The following is a 22,763-nucleotide window of genomic DNA, read 5'->3' on the forward strand; positions in this document are numbered from 1 at the left end:
GCTACAGTGTACTCATATATAATAAATAAATAAATAAATCTTAAAAAAAAATTGTTGCTGAGAAACCTGAGAACCTGAGTCATTTCCTGAACCCATCTTTGAAAGAGAGAATGTACTCTGAGTTGTGCTCTCACCTCTGCTCGCATGCGCGTGTGCACACACACACACACACACACACACACACACACACACAGATAAAGTGATAAGGGGACAGATTTGGAAAGGTAGCAATGGCAAAGTTGTAGCCGAAGTGGTGTGTCCTTGTGACACAGTCTAGGCAGGGTGGAAGGGACTGATAGGCTTCCTGAAGAGAGGTGAAGCCACAAAGCCCTACTGAGTTCAGAGAGCCGTTGTCCTAGGAATGACTTCAGGAAGGCCAGGAAGATGAAAGTCCTGAGTTGGTCTGTATGAACTTCAGGCATCAGTAAACAGTCCCAAGTATGAGACTCCATGTGTCGTTAACTAACAAAGTCTTTTCCAAGAAGGAAGGAACCAAGCTGTCGGTGATGGAGAGGTGTGGTGAGAGTTTGAGGTGTGACCCAGAATAGAACAGTAACCATGGGGGAGGAGAACCCATGGATGGTGCAGGAAACAGGAAAGAGATCCAGCAGTGTCTGGATGGACCGATGGACTGATGGCTGCCTCCAGCTTTACTTTTCTTCCTTCGGTGTCCAACTGTCTGAGAGAAGACATTTAAGGGGGAAGGGGTTTATTTATGTATAATCCTTCAAATGGAGGAAGACATCAGCAGGAGGGGGAAGCTGGCTGCTCATATTGCATCTGCCCCCAGAAAGCAGAGGGATGAAAAAAAGTAGGGGTCATACTGTGACACCTCAAGGTCAGCCTTAATAGAGTCACTTCCTCCAAAGACTCTGGTCTTTCAATACAGTGCCACCAGCTGAAGATCAAGTGCTCAGACATGGGAACCTCCGGTGGACATTTCAAAGTCAAACCACACTATTTCTCTTTTGAACACCAGCTCTCAACTTACACTCCTATTCCTTAGGATTTCGGTCCTTCAAAGTCCCTTTCCTTCTGGCAAGAAAAAACCAGCACGAGACTAACAACTGAAAAGTAGGAACACGATTTGTGCTTGGAGTAATTCTGGTTCTCTCTCTCTCTCTCTCTCTCTCTCTCTCTCTCTCTCTCTCTCTCTCTCTCTCTGTGTGTGTGTGTGTGTGTGTGTATACTTTCAAGTATGTGAATGCCCAAGGAGGCCAGAAGAGGGTGTCGTTCCCCTGAAGTGACAGGCTTTTGTGGGCTGCCCCACAGAGCCAAGTGCAGTTTCTCATTCACTGAGCCATCTCTCCAGACCCTTCTTTCTGTTTGGACACATCATGGACTCTCGGGGGGGGAGGGGGTTGGAAGCTTCTTAAGTTCTTCATTTCCAAAGCAGTACTTCATTTTCTCCCTGGACACACCATTCTTTCCTTTTATTAATTTCTCTCTGCTTTGGTAAAAGATATCCCGAAGGGACCTCCTCCCACCCAAGCATGCAAAGGACCCCCGTTGTACTTTTCCTCGGTCTGTCCAGCTGTCTCAGACCCACTGTCTGTCCTCACTTTGGTCCTGTGTCATCCTACTGTGGGTCATAGTATCGTCCTTTCACTTTTCTTCCTGCAATATTCATCACCATGGCTAACTTAAGCTAGTGTCTCAGTGTTGACTTCAATGTCACCGTACTTTACTTGACTCCCGGTCTTGTTCCCAGGACACGTGTCTTTTCTCTACATTCCTTTGATCTTGTTCATGTGCCAGAAGAAAGGAAGGAAGAAAGGGAGGGAGGGAGGGAAGGAGGGAGTGAGGAAGGAAGGAAAAGAGGAAGGGAGGGAGGGAGGAGGGAGGAAGGGAGGGAGCGAGGGAAGGAGGGAGGGAAGGAGGAAGGAAGGAAGAGCGGGAAGGAGGAAGGGAGAAAGGGAAGAAGGAAGGAAGGAAGGAAGGAAGGAAGGAAGGAAGGAAGGAAGGAAGAGAGGGATGGAGGAAGGGAGGGAGGAAGGACTTTTGTCTCACAGTTCAGAATGAAGTCCACAACAGCAGAACAGATATGGCAATGGGCTTGCTGAGTGGCATTTCCTGTGGAGACCAAGTATTTGAATAGGTGGGTCTGGACACTTAGACAATGTATTGTCTAAATATAAAATATATGAGAGGGACACTTCACCCTTAAATATTAACAGCTCAACTTTGGAAGTCTCTTCTACAGTCTTAGGTTCAAGCCTATTCAAATGTCCAAAGTCTCTTCTGAGAATCAAGAAAAACTTCGCTGTCATTTCCTACAGACTTGCTGTGTATGGCCATAGCCCTGTGTGAATAATGACCTCTCCTGGGCTAGGTTCATTCTGTATTTATAGCTTTACCCAGTGACATCCTATGTTCCTGGCACGTCCAGTATTTTGAAGTCTCCACTATAACTTGACTTTGCCTTACAGCTCCTTGTGTTGGTCATGTCTGTGTGTCATGGATTGGGGTGTCTTCCTTCTTTGCTACACACTGCCAAGGACCAGTGGCTTTTCTTTGTACCCTGGTACAAGCTTCTATAATCTCATAATGCTGATGTTCTTCACATGACTAAAACAATGAACCTAAGTAATGTATCATAGCAGTTCACCCTACTGGCTGACGAAATCACCTAGTTAACTAATTAGCAGTTGTGCAATAGCAAAACAAAATGTTTTTTTAAAAACCTGAAACTCTGAAGTAAAGATATGAATATTATCATTTTTTCAAGATGCTCTCCCATCAGGGATTTGAAGATACCAGGAATATCATGATGAAAGCAATGCTGGAAACCTTTTTAGTTGGAAGGCAAATAGGAAAGAGGGTTTCTGTCTCTTCCAGCTGCTGTGTAGGTGGAATGTACACTCAGGCCACCTCCAGGCTTTGAGTGACAGCATCTGGGAGGCCCTCACACACTTATCCTGTGCTAGAGCCTCAAGATGCTCGTTAGGAGGTCGTTGGTCTCTTATGTCATTGACGTTTCTGATGCAGTGACTATTTTGTTCTTGTCTTCTTAAAGGAAAGAATTCAAGGTAAAGGTACATATATGTATATGTATATGTATATATATATATATATATACATATTTTTTCAGTTTTAAATATATGTGTGTATGTCTTTGTGTTGCTATGGGCACTGTTTCCAATACCGATGGGAGGCCAGAGGTGTCAAAACACCACGGCTCTGTAGTTACAGGCTGTTACAAGGCCTGTGGGTTCTGGGAGCAGTACACACTCTTCAGAACAGAAATTAAAACCAAAATGCTGATTATATTATCATATCTAGAGAAGTTGGGTTCCCTTGACAATACAGGCCCTTTGTTAGGGCATGTGTGTGTGAGAAACTCTCTGTTCTTTTGGTTTTTGATCTATCAGGAACAACCTGTCTGCACCCTCTAGGACATTTACCTACAAAGGGGCACTTTGATCACTAGGAGACTGTTACCCAGACACCCCTGCAGTTTTCTCACTAGTTCCTTTGAGACTGCTCAAGGTCCAGGATTGACCTCACTAAGCAGGAGATCTGATGTGTGACCCTGCAAAGGGGGTGTAAGACCCACAGGCTGAAAACTACTACAGTCAATCTTATCGCTTGGGAGACAGAGGCAGGCAGGTCTCTGAGTTTGAAACCAGCCTTGTCTACAGAGTGAGTTTCAGGACAGCCAGCACTACATGGAGAAACCCTTTGTCCAAAGTCAAGATAATAATAATTTTTAAAAAAAGCAAATTAAAAATTGGACAGGACTTACATTCTTTTCTGGGATTTCTTTCCCTAAGATCTTCTGCTTGGCACTACGTTATCTGTATGTATCTTCAGGAATGATTTATGTTCTTGTGGGTATGCTGTATATTTGTGTGTGTGTGTGTGTGTGTGTGCGTGCGTGCGTGTGTATAGGTATATATGCATGTGTTTATAGGTGCATATGCACATGTGTGTGTATAGGTGTATATGCATATATGTAAGTGTGCACATGGAGAACAGAGGCAGATGTCCAGTGCCTTTCTGGATTGCTCTACTCAGCTGTTTCTCTTGAGAGTCTGGACATCGTGATGAGAAAGTCACCGGCATTGAGAAATGGTGAGACTAAACCTGAACGTGTGCTTTTTAGACCCTTGGAACTGGCTTGTGAGAAGTATTTGAAAAAGTTCCGAGCTGTAAACTAGAGATACCCTATAATGTCAGATCAGCTCTATGGGTGATTTTAGTGGTGCCTAGAAAGCCCTAATGCCTATGAAATTAAGAAAAAGCCAGGCTCACAAATTTTATGCCGGAACAGGGACTCCATCAGGAAATAGACTGGGGACCATCAACAATACCTGCGGAAACAAGATTGTCCACATTTTGTTCACGTTCTAAGGCTCTGTAGGACAGTTTAAAAGTGACAGCAATTATCTGGCAGAAGAAATTTCAAGACAGCACAGCATTTAGGCTGTAGCCGGGATCCTGTTGGCTCCGTTTAGATGAGTTTGTAATGGGAATCAGGAACCAAAAGCACACCAGAATGATTGAAAAATAATCTGTAGCCAGGTGGTGATGGTGCACGCTAAATCCCAGCATTCTGCAGGGGCAGGTGGATCTCTGGGTTCAAGGTCCACGTGGTCTACAGATGAGTTCTAGGACAGACAGGGCTACACACATACACACATAAAGCCTGTCTCGAAAACCAACCAACCAACCAACCAGCCAGCCAGCCAGCCAGCCAGCCAGCCAGCCAGCCAGCCAGCCAGCCAACCAACCAACCAACCAACCAGCCAGCCAGCCAGCCAGCCAGCCAGCCAGCCAGCCAGCCAGCCAGCCAGCCAGCCAGCCAACCAACCAACCAACCAACCAACCAGCCAGCCAGCCAGCCAGCCAGCCAGCCAGTCAGCCAGCCAGCCAGCCAGCCAGCCAACCAACCAAACAACCAGCCAGCCAACCAACCAAACAACCAACCAACCAGCCAGCCAGCCAGCCAGCCAGCCAGCCAGCCAGCCAGCCAGCCAGCCAGCCAGCCAGCCAGCCAACCAAACAACCAACCAACCAACCAGCCAACCAACCAGCCAGCCAGCCAGCCAGCCAGCCAGCCAACCAACCAAACAACCAACCAACCAGCCAACCAACCAGCCAACCAACCAACCAACCAACCAGCTAGCTAGCCAACCAACCAACCAACCAACCAAATAAAACAAGTAACAAAAAAAAAAAAAAAAAAAAAAAAAAAAAGGAAAAGAAAACATTTGATTTGATCATAAAAGAAGCATGTTGCAAACAAGGCAGCTGCAGTTGTACAAATATTACTGCCATGGAGAAGAGGAGGCAACTTGGTTGGTAAAGCATCTGTTTCACATGAATAGGGACTGTAGTGGCTCACAGTCGTCTGAAATCCCAGTTCCAGGGAATCTGATGCCTTCTTTTGGTACATGTAGCAACCCATTCATGTGTATAAATAGATAAATATTAAGATATCCAAGTGTTGGCAGCACATTATATATCAATATTGCACGTCAGAGACCTGTTAAGAAAGGATGTGAGGCCAGGACTGCAACTGAGTTGTAGATAACTTGCCTAGAATGAGTCTGACTATGGCACAATATATACACTTTTTCCTTATTTAAAAAAAAAGTACAAACTGGAGACAGAATAACATTGGAAACCCGAGAAGCAGAGACATTCTTGGGTGAGGAATCTCATAATCGTGCTATGGAAGATGAGCAGACGCTAGCCAGCTCTCCCCAGCACATGGGGGCAGGGCTGGAGCTATACCTAGCAGGTCAGCTGGTCATTTCTATTTCGGAACCTGCGCCTGATTCAGAATAGAAATGCTAAGCTTATTTTTCTTTTCAAAATTTCCATCAGATTAGGCAGAGAGTAAATATTTTAAGCACCAACAGTGTGACTTTTGTAACCACTAACAAGAGACTGATTGCAAAAATAGCCCAAGGAGCAAGATGCCTATTTCCTTTAGACACGGTTTCTGTGACTCCTGTCACTGCTTGTGACTATGAAAGCCACCGTGCTGCTCTTCTCTTGGACCGACTGAGCCCTGGGCAGGGTGGCAAGAGTGCTGCGGTAAGTCCCTCATTCAGCTGCATCTCTGCCATGAGAAGCGTTCAGAACATCAATGTATCTCAGTGACAGAGGGCTTATCTACTGTGTGAGAGGACCTGGGCTTCATCCAGAGTGCCGCCAAAAGAAAAAAGAAAAGCCAGACAGACAAATGCTGCCTATTTTCCTCATATGTGGACCATTTAAAATTATACATAGGTGAAGATGTTGAAGGGGATGTGGAAGAGGAGGAGGTTTAAAGAGTGGATGGGAGAAAACAAGCAGGGTAATAGAGTGCATGGGACAGGAAACTACTTAGAGGAAGGGAGGGGACCTTGAGAGGGGGCGGGAGGATGGGGTATGTGTAAGGGCTGGGGAGAGCACAAAGAAGAGCAAAGTCTAATGACTGACATGGATGAATGTGTTTATATATGAAAATATCACAGGAGAACCCATCTTTTTGTATGCTAATCAAAAATGGAAGGAAGGAAGAAAAGGACAGAAAGAATGCAAGCCATCCGGGGACAGGGTAGACATACTCAGCATGTGCAGGGTTTGGATTTAATCCCCATCTCTGCAACCAAACCAAAACAAAACAACCAATTCTTTCAAAATAAGTATCTGTAGTTCTAGGTCTTAGACGGACAAAAACGGGGATCAGGAGTTCAAGGCCGGCCTAAACTACAAAAACCTGTTCCAGATATGAAAGAAAAAGTACATACTACTCTTGCTGAAAACCTGGGTTTTGTTTCCAGCCCTCACATGTGGCTCACAAGCACTTACAACTATAGTTCTAGGGGACCTGATGTTCTCTGGCCTCTAGGGGCAGTGCACACACATAATGCACATACGAACATACATGCAGGCAAAGCATCATACACATAAAAATAAATAGATCTCAAAAATATTATAGCAGGAACCAAGGGGGTGATGAGGTGCTTTTGTCATTTTGTTTTAGCCTATGCCCTAAATAAGTTGCAAAAGAGAAACGTTATTGGATATTCTCTTAGGCCCAGCGGTTGGGGAAGGTAACCTTGAAAGGCGAGTGTGGGTCTCTCTGCTCTTGTGGATTATTGGTTGATTTGGTCCACAAGGGCAGTGGGAGCAGAGACATCCAACAAGGGGTTCAGAAGCCCTGTGAGTACTTATGGTGAATGACCACACTGAGACCACTTTTCAGTTGGCAGATCAACTTTACTTAGGGTGATTAAAGGCTGACAAAGTTTTTGGGGACTGAGGGCAGGGACATCCAGGATGCGCAAAGGTCATTGGCTGTGGCTTAGAGTACCCGGCATACCTGATTAGCATGGAGAAGCATTTCTGGAATCTCAGGTGCTGACTGAAGAGGTGTTGTCTGGAGAAAGGAAATGGATTCTTATACACTAATTGAGGCTGTGTGACATTCCTTGGGTAGAGGTGAATTTGGAGGCTTAGAATTCCCCAGACCAGGTCAGAGAAGAAGGTCTGCCAGAGAAGGGGGTCTCCCGTACTGCACTGAGCCCAGAGGCTATCCGGTCATAGTGGACTTTGGTGAGCAGTTTTCCCACAGGCAAGGAGTGACTCTGTCCAGATCTGGGTCAAGGATGAAAGCAAGTTCTACTGGAAGACGCCTTCAGCATCAGGCAGCAAAACAAAGGGACACGAGGATCATACATGTTGTTAACCTTTCACATGTTCAAGTGGTCAGGACAAGATGGAAGAGTTGGATAACTTCATAGAACGCAATATGTTCAGAGCAGGCCTATTGCGCTGCTGTATTTCCGAGAGGTGATAGGACCTTGTGCAGCTCAGTTTGGCCTTGAGATTACCATATAGACAAGGATTACCTTGAACTCCTGACCCTCGTACCGCTCCCTCCCAAGTGCTGTGATTACAAGCGTGTACCACCATACCCAGTTTATGTGGTACCAGGGTCCAATCCCAGAACTTCCCCCTGAGCCACACTGCTAGCTCTGGGCTAGTCGTCCTGGCTTTCGACTCGTTCTTACCACTCCACGGCTGCTGCTGTTTCACTCCGTTTGAAACAGAGCCGAGTGTTCTTCCTCATCTCCCCACTCTCCCTCCCCTGTGTGTGGTACCCAGGTCTCGTCAACTCGTCCCATCTCTTTCTCCACTTGAGTTTTACCAAGGACAAGGTAGCTCAGCGACTTCCTTCTCATGTTTGTGCTAACTTAATAAGGAGGAGCAGCAATGTCACTTTGCCTTTTGTTCTCAGTTTCCAGTTTATCCTGACATCGCACATGACAGCCACTGGAAAACACAGTAATTATACTAGAGGTTTCCCCCACCCTGCCGTTGTTGATTCCATCTTGAATCACCTGCTTCCCATTTTCGCCTGTCTTGTCCTTTTTCAGACACCACCTTTCTTTCTTCCAAGTTATCACCTTCCTGCACAAATCAAAATTCTGCACAAATCAAGTTTCTCACTGTTTCTAGTGTATGCTACGTTATTTTAAACTGAGTTTTCCTTGTTCAGATTTTGATGAGATCAAAAATGTCCAACTCAGAGGCCGGAGGGATAATTCAGTGGTTGAGGGTACTCACTGCTCCTGCAGAGGAACTGTGTTCATTTCCCAACAGAGACAACAGATGGCTCACAAGTGCCTGTCACTCCAGTTGCAGGTGATCCAGACCAGAGCCTTCTGACCCTGTCAGCACGGGTACATACATGGTGCACATAAACTCATAGAAACATGTAAATACAAATATTTTCAAAATGTCTAGCTCAAATTCTGTCCTCTTTTCAAGAACTTGGACCATGAGCTGGAGGCTCAGTGGTTAAGAACACTGGCTGCTCTTCCAGAGGTCCTGAGTTCAAACTCCACATGGTGGCTCACAACCATCTGTAATGAGATCTGATGCCCTCTTCTGGTGTGTCTGAAGACAGCTACAGTGTACTCATATAGAATAAATAAATCTTAAAAAAAAAAAAAAAAAGAACCTGGACCTCAACATGCCCCTGCCTCAGCCCTCTGGGTGCTGAGGTGCTGGGGTAATAGTTGTATACCTGCACTATACCCTGGATTTCTATCCTTTAAGTTCATCTTTGATGTGAAGGCACTGCCACAATTATTCTCTGATTATTATTTTTAAGCTCATTATGTTATTTTTATTACTATTACTATTATTTTGCTGCTGTGAACAAAGACCATGACCAAGGCAACTCTTATAAGGATAACGTGTAATTGGGGCTGGCTTACAGGTTCAGAGGTTCAGTCCATTATCATCAAGGGGCATGGCAGTATCTAGGCAGGCATGGTGTAGGGGGAGCTGAGAGTTCTACATCTTCATCTGAAGACTGATAAAAATGGCTTCCAGGCAGCTAAGATCCACACCCACAGTGACACACCTACTCCAACAAGGCCACACCTCCTAATATCGATACTCCCCGGGCTAGGGCTAAGTATATACAAACCATCACAATTAGAATTCTGAGACAGGCCTTCTCTGTGTAGCCCTGGCCATCCTGGAATCGATTTGTAGACCAGGCTGGCCTCAAACTCACAGAGATTCACCTGCCTCTGCCTCCCTAGCGCTAGGATTAAAGGCGTGTGCCATCACAATCAGCTAGAATTTATTTTTAAACCATCCAGTTGACGCTTACGTCAATGTCATTTATTTTGTTATGCTTTTCACTCATAGCATTTTTACCAATAAGCTTGTGACTCTCTGACGGCTGGGCGTGATGGTGCACGGTTGTACTCTTAGCAGTCGGGAGCCTGAGGGAGGAGAAAACTTAAGGCCAACCTTGTCTATTTAGTGAGTCTGTGGCCAGTCTGGGCTACATGAACCTTTAGGTCAAAGAAAAACAAAGCCAGGGCTTTCAGACCCACATCTCTAATACCAGCACAGAGATGAGGCTGAGGCAGGAAGATTGCTGTGAGTTTTAGACTATCCTGGTCGAGAACATGATTTCCAAGTCAGTCTACGTGACACAGAGAAAAACGTTGGCATCCTTGTAGACTCTAACTTATAGATCTTGTGCTTTATACAGTGTGTTATTATTAAATATTGATATGGGGTGTAGGGAGCTGCACTGTGCCATGCCCCAAAGATGGCGCCGCCCTCTGCCTTCCCGATGGTGAGCGCTCCCTGTGATAAACAACTCCTTATTTGGACTCACTTGCCTGGCTCCTCAACTTCTGCATGGTTACAACCTATCTGCATTGCCCACGTGGCGGCTTATGGTTTGCCAGTCTAGAGTATTTAGCCTGCTCCCTTCCCTCCCCCGGGAGCGGAGTCAGAAGCCAAAGCCGAAGAAGAAACTTGTACAAGGTTCCTGAATAAACTGCTCGAAGAAGATCTTCTCCGGGTCATGTCTTCCTTGCTGGTCGAGGTGGGGCGCGACAATATGGGAGGAGCTGTCTTAGGGTTTTACTGCTGTTAACAAATACCATGACCAAGGCAAGTCTTATAAAGAACAACATTTAACTGGGGCTGGCTTACAGGTTCAGAAGTTCAGTCCACTATCATGAAGGCAGGAGCAGGACAGCATCCAGGCAGGCACAGTGCAGACAGAACTGAGAGTTCTACATCTGCATCTGAAGCCTGTTAGCAGCAGAATATTGGCTTCCAGGCAGCTAGGATGAGGGTCTTAAAGCCACACCCACAGTGACACACCTACTCCAGCAGGGCCACACCTATTCCAACAGGGCCACTCCTGCTCCAACAGGGCCACACCTGCTCCAATAGGGCCATACCTCCAAACAGTGCAGCTCCCTGGGCCAAGCATATTCAAACCTGACAGGGGCAGTAAAATTTCCGACAACTTTGAATAGGGCTACCTTGAAGTAGGAAAAACAAGATCAACGGTGATCTTTTTTTTTTCCCTAGAGAAAGATGTCAAACCACGAGCCCACCAAATTCTAAGGCAGCAGTATTAACCACTGGGCTTTCTCTTGTGTGCGTTTTCTTTCAAGATACAACTACACTCATCTTTTGCCTCCAGAGCTTTGTACTTGCTGAGCAATATGAAAATTGAAACAGAACGTTAAAATTAGATTTTGTTTATATATTACAGGAAGGAAAGAGGGGGAGTGTTCACAAAACAGACACATTTCCATGTTAACCTAGTTTCTTAAAATATAAAACCAAGGGGCCTATTTTTATACTCACAAGCCTGCTGCTCTATCTGCCTTGTGGTCAGGACGGAGGAGACATCTCAGCACACTAGGGGAAGGTGGCGTCCTAAGACCAGAGGGTCCTAAAAGAACTTGAAAAGTGATGACTAACCTGATAAGTGCAGTGAGCTCAGCTCTTGGGAAACTGAGGCAGAAAGATCATGACTTTAGACTAGTTTGGGTCACATTAAGAATGCGGAGCCATCATGAGCCACATATTGAGATCCTGTCTTGAAAAAAAAAATAAGATGAGGTGAATATATTTGAAGGGGTCAAAGGTTGGTCAAATAACACATTGAGAAACAACCGTCTGGATGAAGCCTTTACTTTCTCTTCCACTTTTAAATTCATCCATCCAACGACGCTGCTTATAATAAGCAAAACTTGTAAACGTCAAATTTTACTAGTAGAATTACGTCATTAGAAACTAGAACTTGGACTAAGCTTTCTTAATACGGATAAAATAGACTTCAGGGGCTAGAAAAAAACGGCTCAGTGGTTCCGAGGGCTTTCTGCTCTTGGAGAGGACTGGAGTTTGCTTCTTAGCACCCAAGTGATGGCTCAGAACCAGGTGAGGCTTTGGTGACAGGCGCCCAGCACTGTCTTCGGTCTCCGTCAGCACCTCACGTGCACACATTCCCACGCAGACATGCATGTGCACACATAATTAAAAACTATACAAGAAAAATAAGGGTCAGACATAGTGGTGTGTGCCTGTAGTTTCAGCATTTTGGAAGAAAAGGCAATTGGATCTTGCTAAGTTCAGTGCCAGACTGTTCTACATACTGAATACCAGGACAAGGACTGCAGAGAGACCCTTGTCTCTAAATAAATAAACGAACAAGTGAATAAAATAAGCAAAAATAAAAATCAAATCTTGAAAAAAGGAGAGATACGCATAAGGATCTTTTAAAAAGTCTACCAGCTTACTTTATAACAATAAAAACCTCAGTTTCAGGAAGATACAGCTATTTTGTTTATGTGGGCTTAATCTTTACACATAATAAGCGTATAGGAGTGAATAGGTAAATCCACAGCTGTGGTGCGTTCCTCCGGTGACGTATGTCAGATTTTTGCGTCACTGTGACAAACATCTAACACAAACAACTTGAGGGGAAAACTTTGTCCTAGTTCATGGCTTCTGTGCATCTCTGGGTCTCATCTGGTTCCTGCAGGGGGACCTGGTGGAGGCAGAGGCCCATTGCGTCATGGCAGACAGGGGGAGGGGGCAGGGAGGAAAGGAAGAGGACCATACATGCGCCTCAAAAGCACGTCCCTGTTCCTTCTTTTTCCCACTGTAAAGTTGTTACTACCTGACAAAATATTGCCTGTAGATTTATGTTAAGGCAATACATGATTAGACAAGGAGAGGAAACGGAAAAGTGAAGAGTCAGGGAGTAAAACGGAAAAGGAGGAGTCAGAGAAGGAGAGGGCGGGATTAAGACAAGAGGAGGACTGTTCACGGCAAGTGAGAGGGATTTCTTAGGAGGGGAATGGAGAGTGTAGTGGTAAATCTGCCCAAAATAGACCGCAGCTTGTTTTCCTAATCACTGAGTCGTGTTTTCCTTAATGGGTTTATTTGGGTTGAAGAGGAAAATCAGCATATAGGCAGTTGGGTTGAAAAGGACATCGCAACAAGTGCCATCCGAGGATGACACGTTTGACCCTGAGATTGCTATGAACGCCTCACCGTGGGAGGGCATTTCCTATCCAAATCATAACTGAAAATTAACTTCCTGCACCTCCTCTCCCTGTGTTTGTGTTACCCTCCTTTTTTTTTCTGCTCTAGCTCTTGAGAGCTGTTTTTAAGGTAAAAAAAAAAGTGTTTTAGGTTTACTTTATTTTGTGTACTTGAGCATTTTGCTTCTAGGTATTTATGTGAACCACATGTATGCGGTGCTCACAGAAGCCAGAAGAGGGCGTCAGAGCTATAGATGGGATTAGAGTTATAGATGGCTGCAAGCCACATATGAGTGTGGGGATGCCAACCCAGGTGCTCTGCGGGAATAGCAAGTGCTCGTAACCCCAGTCCTGTCCTACAGGAAGAAGTAAGGAACCCATCAGTTTTATAGTAAATGACAGTCAAGATTTTAACCCAGTGGTGTTGCTTACTTGCTAATCTCTAGCATTATTAGACACTCACATACCCACCTACCCACTCTTATTTTTAAGGCTGGGTTTTGGGTATATAGGCCCGACTGGTTTGGTGTTCACTATGTAGCCAAAGCACTCCGCAGACTAGCTGGCATCTTCCTGCTTTCTTGTTCTGAGTGCCATGATGACAGGAATGTGTCACTACTGTTGGGATTCTGTAAACCCCATCCCACAGTTGCCTGGCAATAGCCAGGTATGCTCTGCCCCAGTAACCTGACACTATTAAAGGGGCTGCTTGCCCCTCCTCTCTCTCTTACCCTCTTGCTCTCTTGGCCACTTGCTCCCCCTCTTGCCCCTCCTCTCCTCATTCCCTTCCCCCTTTTCTCTCCACATGCTCATGGTCGGCCTCTGCTTCTCTACTCCTTTACTCTCCTCTCCTCTCCTCTCCTCTCCTCTTCTCTCTCTCTCTCTCTCTCTCTCTCTCTGCCTCTACTACCCTCTTAACTCCCCTCCCCATTTTCTGAATAAACTGTTCTGTACTATACTGTACTATGGCTGGTCTGTCAGAAAAAGGGATTCCCCACATGGGTCCCCCAGAGGCATCCCCCTTGCCCCCAGGCCTCGCCACACCTCCATGGGCAGTATTCCTCCTACTCTCTTTATCTTTTTCCTAATATGGTGCCAAAACCCAGGACATTATCTTTTTCTTTTTTATATACACATCATTGGTGCCCCATGTGAGGAGATTAGATTTCCTCACTACTGGATGGATATCTCTTCTTCCTTTCAACTACGCTTAGCTCCTTCACAAGGCCACGTGCAGGGCATGTCTTTTTTCCCTTATCATAAATGTGAGATAAAATACCTGCCTCTATCATGAGCTGGGGTGCAGTCGTAGTACTCAGAAGCAGACAATGATTATGTTATAGGGCTTGTGTTATTAGCAGTGGGGAAGAAACATCCACCAGCTGTCAGTGTTTGGCCATGAGGCTCATAGCAGCAGAAGGGAAAACCTGAGCTAGTTATTGTACTATATGGCAAGGCAAGTGATCTATTTTGGGGGTTCACAGACTTTAGAAACTCATGTGTTAGCTGGAATCTGAGGCCTGAATAAGAATCACTTAAGTAGAGACAGGTAGGAAGAGCTGGAAGGGGCTGGGGGCATTCCAGACACAGGTGAGAGACAGGATCTCATGGAGCCTAAACTCCCTGTGTAGCTAAGGATGGTTTAGCATCTTCTAGTCTCCACTTCTCGAGTGCTGGGATCACAGACACATGCCATCTTTCCTGACTACAGGAAATTTTACCCTGGGATAGAACAAAATTCATAATCTGAAGTTGTTGTCCACTGACTGAATATGGATTCCTTATTATTACAAAACAAAATTAAAACAATAATTAAAAAAAATAACAAAACAAGCCAAAAATAAAAGCAGAGCCTGACATGACAGGGTTTGCTTTTCTCACAGGATTTTAGTAAAAGAGAAAAAGTGGTCCAGTTCTGAAATGGGTGTCTAGCATGCAGGGAACCCGCACGACATATTGGCTTTTATTTAAAAACTAATCTGCAAGAGAAAGGGCATCCTGTGAAGCTGAAGATACTAATCAGAGGTCATCTCATGATTTATTTGTCAGGAAAGTAAGCACCGTTCCCAGCATTAATTAAAACAGACGAGTACTAGGAACCGGTTAAGCTGCAGCCAGGCTTCCACTGAGAGTCTTCAGGAAGCATCACAATTATAATCTCCTTCCTGTCGATGATGCCTCAGGCATCAGGTACACACAAGCACTTTATTAGGAGGTCCACTAATTAGGAGGCTGAGCCTGCTAACCTCTAATTGTGCAATTTGCAAATATTTTCTACATCCCAACATCTTGTAACTCTGTGAATTATATCCCATTAAAAATTATCTCCCGGCCTCCATTTTCTTTCGTTTTCCTGTATCTCTTTTTGGTTTGTTGTTGTCTGTGGTTCTGCAGGTTGAACCCTAAGGCCCCTGGACTAAGCAGGTGCTTGGCTATTGAGCTACATTCCCAAATTCTTCTTCCTTTCTGGGTCAGAACCTCACTTGGTAGCCTAGGTTGGGCCAGAAGTTTCAGCAATCCTCCTTCCTGCCTTTGCTTTTACATTTGAAAAGAGGAACTGGTGTCAAAGCAATGTATTTTCATTAGGAAAGCCATCCAAATAGTAAAAAGTCTCTTGTCTTTGGGTACCATTGATGTTGGGGAACTATCAAACTGAAGGACTTTTGTAAATTTTTTCTTGTGGGGAGGGGCTGCAGGCAGGGACTGACTGTCTCCTGCCATGTAACTCTGACTGACAAGGAACTTGCCACGTAGACAAGACTGGCTTTGAACTCAGAGATCTGCCTTTCTGGTGCTGGGAATTAAAGACACTTCATCACCATTCTCAGCTCTTTCTAACTGGAGCAAGGTAAAAGGAATTTCAATGTCTGCACCCCCTTTTCCAAAGATCTGAGGCAGGGGCTTGATCTCTGTGTATCCAAAAGGATGAAGTTCAGGTTGTGTGAGGACACTTTAAAGGTCAGCTAATTGGCAAGACAGTCCAGGTTTACAACAAATGTCATCCACAATGGCCAGGGACAGCAGAAAAGGCCAGTGGCACACAGTGCTTGTTGGCATTTACCCAACCAAGGATTTTATCATGAGACCAAAAACTGCACAAAGACTACCAAAGTCTCACCAAGCAGAATGAGGAAGAAAGAAGCAAGAAGGTGTGCAAAGAGCAATGTTACACACAGATTTCCTTAGAAACTGGTTCAGTGAAGGGAAAAACAATGTAAAAAGCATTGATTGCATTTGTAATGGATCTTTTAATTCAGCAAGGATATTTTAGTTGCTTAGAAATAAGCTACAAGTGAATCCAAGAAAATTACGTGAGATTTTTGTTATAGACACGGATAGAAGTTTCTCTAATCCAACGATTTATCCTTTAGTTTTTCTCTCCTTTTGAGCAAACCATTTTCTTTTTCTTTGGAAGAATCCAGCTTTGCCCATGGCCAAAATTCCTTTCTCAGGAATTTTGAAATGGCATTTCTGGTTCATTACTAGTTCAAGTTAATTTTTCTATCCAGTTTTAGTATTTTTGAAGTTAAAAAGATCATGTTGATACCGTCACTTAGGAATTTTCCATCCCTGATAAAATTCTCCACCTGCATTTTCAACGTCGATTTCGGTGTTTGCTACGGAGCATATTGGTAATGCTGGGATTGCCGTATCGTAGGAAGTGACCTTGTTGCATCTTGTGTGTGAGCTTCAACCCCAACCATCTTCTGAAAGTCTGAAGCTGTATCCAGTATCTCACTTTGGCAGGCCCGAGATATATGTAGAATGGGGTCAATGTACAAAGACACCACTGTTCTTCCGGCTCATTCCTCACACTGACTACGCGTACTGCGGGAGGTTCATTACTTGTAGACTTTTAGCAATCAGTGTAGATCTTCCCTTTAGGCTTGTGAATGCTTAATACTTAGAGAGCTGGATGTGCTGGCACAAACCCATCACCCCAGCACCCGTGACAACGCGCCAGGAAGACTGCCACAGTCAAAGCCAGCCTGGGTCATATAGAAAGGAGAGGTCAGCAGGCAAGGCCTTGCCTCAAAAAACAAAGTTCATACTGATGCACCAAGGAGTGTAGGGAAGGCCCTTTCAAGTGTGAAGTGACATCTGTAACCCAGAACACAGGACAAATGCCTGCGACTGAAATACTTTCACTATCTGAGATTCGTGCGCGTCTGTGTGTGTGTGTATATGTGTAGTCCCCTCCCCACAACCCCCCTTTTTATGAGCAAGGCTTTTTAGTCTGTTGCCCAGGCTGCTTGCTCTGCCTTCCAAGTTCTGGGTTGACAGATGTGCGCCCCCACACATGGCTTTAACCAGAAGATTCTTAGGGGAATTCACAGAAAACCACCACTCGCACCAGTATCCCTTCCCTGTGGCCGTCTTAGGAAACATTAACAGCAGACTCCTTTAGCATGTTCGGCAGCAGCAGTCTGTCCAGGATCCAGCAAAGTGAGGCGCGGTTGGGTTGTCACCAGCGCCGGATCCCCAGAGCTCTGAAGTGTGTCCTCAGCAAGGTTCCTGCACCTATCCGCAGGGAGGCCAGGTGGATGATGCAGGGCTCGACTCGTTACCCTGCTCTCCGCTCAGCCCCGCCCCTCTCCTGGCCCCGGCGAATTCAAATCGGCCCCGCCGAAGGGCAGAGCGCCGAGTGATCGATCGCTCCTGCCCCGCGAGCCGCCATTTTTGGAAGGTGGGAGGAGAAAGACGGGTGGGCGCGGCGCCTGCTCCGCGGGATGCCGACTGGACTTGGCGACTCTCTGCAGCAGGCCAGGGCTAGGGCAGCCCTTCCTCCGGCTGCTTCTCCGGAATGAGGCCTCGGCGCCCGCGCGGGACGACTCGGCTCCTCTTCAGAGCGTGAGTGCGGCGCGCGCGCGCCCTCTCCGCTGTCAGTTGGCGCGCGCTCCCGTCATCCCTCCGCGCGCTCCCGCCGCTCACCCCCCCACCCCCCGGGGCGCTCGCCCGGCGCAGACTCGCTTGTTTGTTTCTGCAGGAATCCTAGGAGAGGGCGAAGCCGCCGCGATGCCGGGGAAGCTGAAGGTGAAAATCGTGGCCGGTCGCCATTTGCCGGTGATGGACCGTGCCAGTGACCTGACGGACGCCTTCGTGGAGGTTGGTTCCTGGTCCTGCCCCTCAGAGCACGGGGTGCCGAGCCCAGCCCTTCCCGCGGTCCCCGGCTCCGTGGAGGGATGCCCACCGCCCCCAGCCCGTGGGATGTGGCCATTCGTCCAGGACAGGTCCCGCCGCCAGGCTCGCGGTGTCCCCCGGGGTCTGGGCGTCTGTCCGACCACCTGCCGGTTCGAGGCGTGGCCGCGGAGGCGCTCGCGCGACCTTATTTGCCATTAGGAGGTTAAGGGCCATTGCTGCAGCAAGTCCACGCAGCCAGCCCTCTGGGGGAACCGCAGTCCCACGGCGCGACTTCATCCAGCCCTTACTCCAACACTGTCTGCACCATCAGTGCAAGTCACACACAGCAGCAGCACTTCGGCTGCCCTTGTGGAGACGGGTAGGAAGATGAGCTGTCTCAGGGTAATTTATTGCCTTGAGGTAGGAAGTCAATTAAGTGCCATGGATTTCAATTGCAAAATTGCTTTTTAAGTCTAATGATTAGTTTAAAAGTCATGCAAATTAGCACAGGCCTACTGTCCGGAAGTTAATAACTCAGAACCTGAAAGAAGCCAAGGAGAAATTGTAATAAAAGTTGCCGTGATGAGGCGGACCATTAGAGCAGTAATCATTTGGGCTATTAATGCGTAGGGCTCAAAGACATATGACAGTATACTTCTATTCAGTGTATCCCTAAATGTTCTGGAGCCTCATCAGCTGCAACCTATTTGTTTTTTAATTTTATGGTATTTGTTGAGTTTAACTTTATTTTTTACTGAAAAAAAAAAAACCCCAAAAAAAACAAACCACTACTACCACCAACAACCCCCCCCCCCCCAAACCACACCAGTTTGCCCCCAGGCCGGACGGCCACGGATCTAAAGCTAACTGAAGTCACACTGCTGCCTGGAGAAGGACCCACACAGCTGATGTTAATAGCTAATGTGTATTGGGCTTCATTGTTGCCATGTTTGTGTTATGTACTTTTAAATCCTTAGTCCTCACAGCAGAGCTGCTGAGAGCCATATCCCCACCTTAGGTCAGGCCGCGAGTCCTAGGGGTGGAATAATGTGCCTACACTTACCTTGTAATCTCCACAGCCTAGCAGCCTCTCCATTAACCCGTTCCTGCCCAGAGACAAGATGCTGAATGTTCTATTGGAATGAGAGAACTTAATTCGGGATCAGAGTTTAAGAAAACGTTCTAAGGAAGTAACAGTTGAGCTGAGCCTTGAGGAACACCCAGGATTTTTAAGACAAAAAGAATGGCAAAAGCACAGAATGTGGTAAATGGAACGTTTAGGAAGCCATTGTAGTGTAATGTATACCTGGAGTAAAATGTGGGTACTGGAGTTTGGAGATGAAGCTGGAAAGGAGGGTTGAGCCAAGTCTTTGTTGTTATTCTATATTCCCTTTGTTACAGGAAGAGGGTTTTCAGCAGGAATGAGATTTTTTAAAATTAAAAATGTAGGTTGTCCATAAGATGACCTGAATGAGTGTGATATTTATTTTATTCTGAAGGTAGAATTTCAGTAAATTGTCCTAGCTTATTTTGAGATTAAAATCCTCTTTCAAGTCATGTATAGGATACACACTTAATCCTAATGTTCAGGAGGCAGAGGCAGGTGGATCTCTGAGTTTGAAGTCAGTGTGTTCTGTGGAGTTCTAAGGCCAGCCATGGATATGTAGATTCTATGTAAAAAATAAGTAAATGAAATAAAACCCATTAGTGAACCTTTCTGCCTCCATGTTCTGAGTAGCTGGAATTGCAGACATGCTGTCAGTCACAGCCCTTCCCATACATAAGTACTGATGGTGTGTGCTGGCCCTGTGCTCTTCTGGTCTAGCTGATGTGTGTATGATGATGAATAAGATGAATCTGGTTTCTGATTTTAAGGAACTTTTATTTTTGTGACTTAGGAAGACATTTAAAAAGTAAAAGTTATGACGTATATAATACAGATTAGGAAAAATTCTTGTGGGTGCCATAAGAGAATACAGTAGAGAACAATAAGGATCATCAATTTTAGGTCGTGAGATCAGTGCCAGTCAAGCAAACACCTGTTGGATGAGAGGCATTAGCTACTGAGAGACTGTAGCTTGTGTTTGTGTAAGAGGATGAGGAGGCAGAAGAGAAGCTGAGGGGTCTTGTGTGTCATGGCAATGAAGGAGCAAGTAGATGGACGTCTTAATGAAGGGAGAGTAGTGTAGTGTGAGCCACAATTGGGGAAATGATCAAGTGGCTGGTGGTGCAAGGCTTGAGAAGCCATGGCTAGGACTAGAACTTTATAACTCAGTTGGTGACTCTCATTGAATGGCACTTTGATTGCAGTGTGTTGAATCCAGTCTGTGTAGTCCAAACAGCAGGCCCACAAGGAAGATTTGGTAATGGAGAGAACTGGATGCATGCCAGATCTGTTCTGAAAGTAGATGAGACATTTGTTGGTAGACTGGAGCCAGGGGCCAGGCACAGGAGAACTAAAAGGCAATCCCTGGCTTTCTGGAGTAGTCAGGTCGTTTTCTGGAAGGATCGACTGAGAAGGCTCTGTTTTCACCGGGACATGTTAGGCATGAGATGTCTTTAACAGCATTTGTCAAAGAGGCAGTTGATTTGTGGCTGTAATGTTAAAAGAGTACCTTGAATGAAAGGTGAGCCAGCTTGCTCAGTCCTGTGAGATCAACTACCCACCCCTTCATTACTCTTTTGGTTGAGCCTTGGATTAAAAGTGCTTCAATTCATGCTATCTACAAACCCTTTAATAAAACAGATTTTGTTTTTTCTTTCTTTCTCTTCTTTCTTTCTCTTCTTTCTTTCTCTTTCTTTTCCTTCTTCCTCCCTCCTTCCCTCCTGTCTCTTTTCTTTCTTCCTTCTCTCTCTTCTCTCTCCCTCCCTACCTCTTTCTTTCTTTCTTTCTTTCTTTCTTTCTTTCTTTCTTTCTTTTCTTTTCTTTTCTTTTCGACATGGTTTCTTTGTGTAGCTGGGCTGTTCTGGAACTCACTTTAGACCACTGGCCTCACTGACATTCACCTGCCTCTGCCTCCCAAGTGCTGGAAGTAAAGGTATGCACCACCACACTTGGCTCTTTATTTTGCTTTTTTAAAAATACATTCTTTGTTTGTAGGTGTATTATGGTGTGTTTGTGTGTTTGTCTGTCTCTGTGTGTATGGATTATACATGCCACAACATGAGTGAATATAGAGATCAGAGGATAAGTTTCAGGATTCAAAATCAGGTTGTAAGGCTGTGTGGCAAAGTCTGTACCTGCTGAGCTATCTAGCTGACCCTATATCACTTATTTTGAAATCTATCTTGAGACATAATCATAGAAAATATAATTCATCTATACTCATAATAAAATGAGCACAGAACTCAAATAGAACAATAATTTGCGCATGTTTATTTCGGTATTGAGGTACTTGCTCATAAATGTAGTAGAAAATGGGAACTCATCAGGTTGAGTCATTGGCTAGTTATCGAGCTCTGGTACATAGTAGACACTGGAGTGGATGCCAATGGTATGGTAGGAGGAGGTAATTTATATGTAATATAATTAGATAGTGAGATAGATGGTAAGAAAATTGGTCTGGGTTACGGATGAGGGAGTGTCTCTTGAGGATAAGAATTTCACATGGAAAGACAAGTTTGTATAATTTTGAGTGTTGTCATTTCAGATCTTCATTGCTATTGTCTGGTTTTCCAAAACAAGCTGTTGTAGAAAATATTTAATCTCAATTGGGGCTTTTTATTCCACCTTTGATCATTCAGTTCTCAGGTAAAAGACATATAACCTTTATATTTATAATAAGCCTTAATCAGCACTGAAAGGTGGGCAGTTATCTACCCTCTAAGCTGTTATGTCTTCCCTGCCAATAACCACACAGTTTAACTTGCTGTGCTCCATCTGGGCTGTTCTTAGCTCCAACTGGCCAGCCCACATGGCCACGATGTCAAGATTCTTACCCCATGGCATCGTCTCCTTTCCACCGTTTTCTCCCTCACCCTCTCCTTGTTGTCTCTCCTCAGACCCCAAGCCTGGGAACCAAACCCTGCCTATTTTCTGCCCAGCTATAGGCTCTGGGCATCTTTATTTAACCAACTGTTTTAAATTAAGGAACAAGGTCACATTGTATATGTGAACCAGGCTTTGGGGACCAGTATTTAGTATTACAATACACAGCAAAAGACAAAACCTCAACAACTAGCTGCTCACTGGAGCAAGCAAAGCAGTGCTCACTTAATGTGATGGTTATAAATTGTGTGTTGTTGTTTTAGATAGTCTATCACTATGCAGTAATGTGCCTCAAACCTGAGGCTGTCCTGCTTCTGTCTATGAAGATGTCTGCCTGTGTATCTAAATTACTTTTCTATTTCTGTGAAGATATACCATCACCAAGGCAACTTATAGAAGAAACTGTTTATTGCGACTTACACTTTTAGAGGGTGAGTCCATGACCATGGTGGGGAGCATGGCAGCTGAAAGGAAAGCACGGTAATGGAGCAGTAGCTGAGAGCTCCCATCAGATCTACAAACATTAGGCAGATAGAGACTATCTACAGTGCTGACATACCCAATGACATACTCTTCCAACAAGACCATGGCTCCTAATCCTTCCCAAACTGTGCCAACATTCAAATGTTGAAGCCTATTATGGTCATTCTCTTTCAAACCATGGCTTGCAATAGCTATGGACTGTGAAAATGCTAAGGATATTAAAGCCTATCACAAGTGCTGGAGAGGTAGGTCAGTGGTTAAGAGCAGTGAATAATCTTCCAGAGAACCCTGGTTCAGTTCCTAGTACCAATATGTCCATTCACCATGGTCTATAATTTCAGTTCCAGGGA

General features: G+C 45.3%; 1 protein-coding gene across 5 annotated transcripts in view; it reads left to right on the plus strand.

Moving 5' to 3' along the window:
• Positions 1–17,501: 17,501 nt before the first annotated feature.
• C2CD5 (C2 calcium dependent domain containing 5) overlaps positions 17,502–22,763 on the plus strand; it is an 88,924-nt gene continuing 83,662 nt past the window's right edge. For all 5 annotated transcript variants that reach the window (XM_080914910.1, XM_080914912.1, XM_080914914.1 and 2 more), the window contains exons 1-2: positions 17,502–17,672; positions 17,809–17,927. In XM_080914910.1, coding sequence (XP_080771036.1) covers positions 17,838–17,927 — 90 coding nt within the window. In that variant the 5' untranslated portion in view covers positions 17,502–17,672; positions 17,809–17,837. The remainder of the gene's footprint in view (positions 17,673–17,808; positions 17,928–22,763) is intronic.

Source organism: Micromys minutus, assembly GCF_963924665.1.
Source record: "Micromys minutus genome assembly, chromosome: 3".
Taxonomy (NCBI): Eukaryota; Metazoa; Chordata; class Mammalia; order Rodentia; family Muridae; genus Micromys; species Micromys minutus.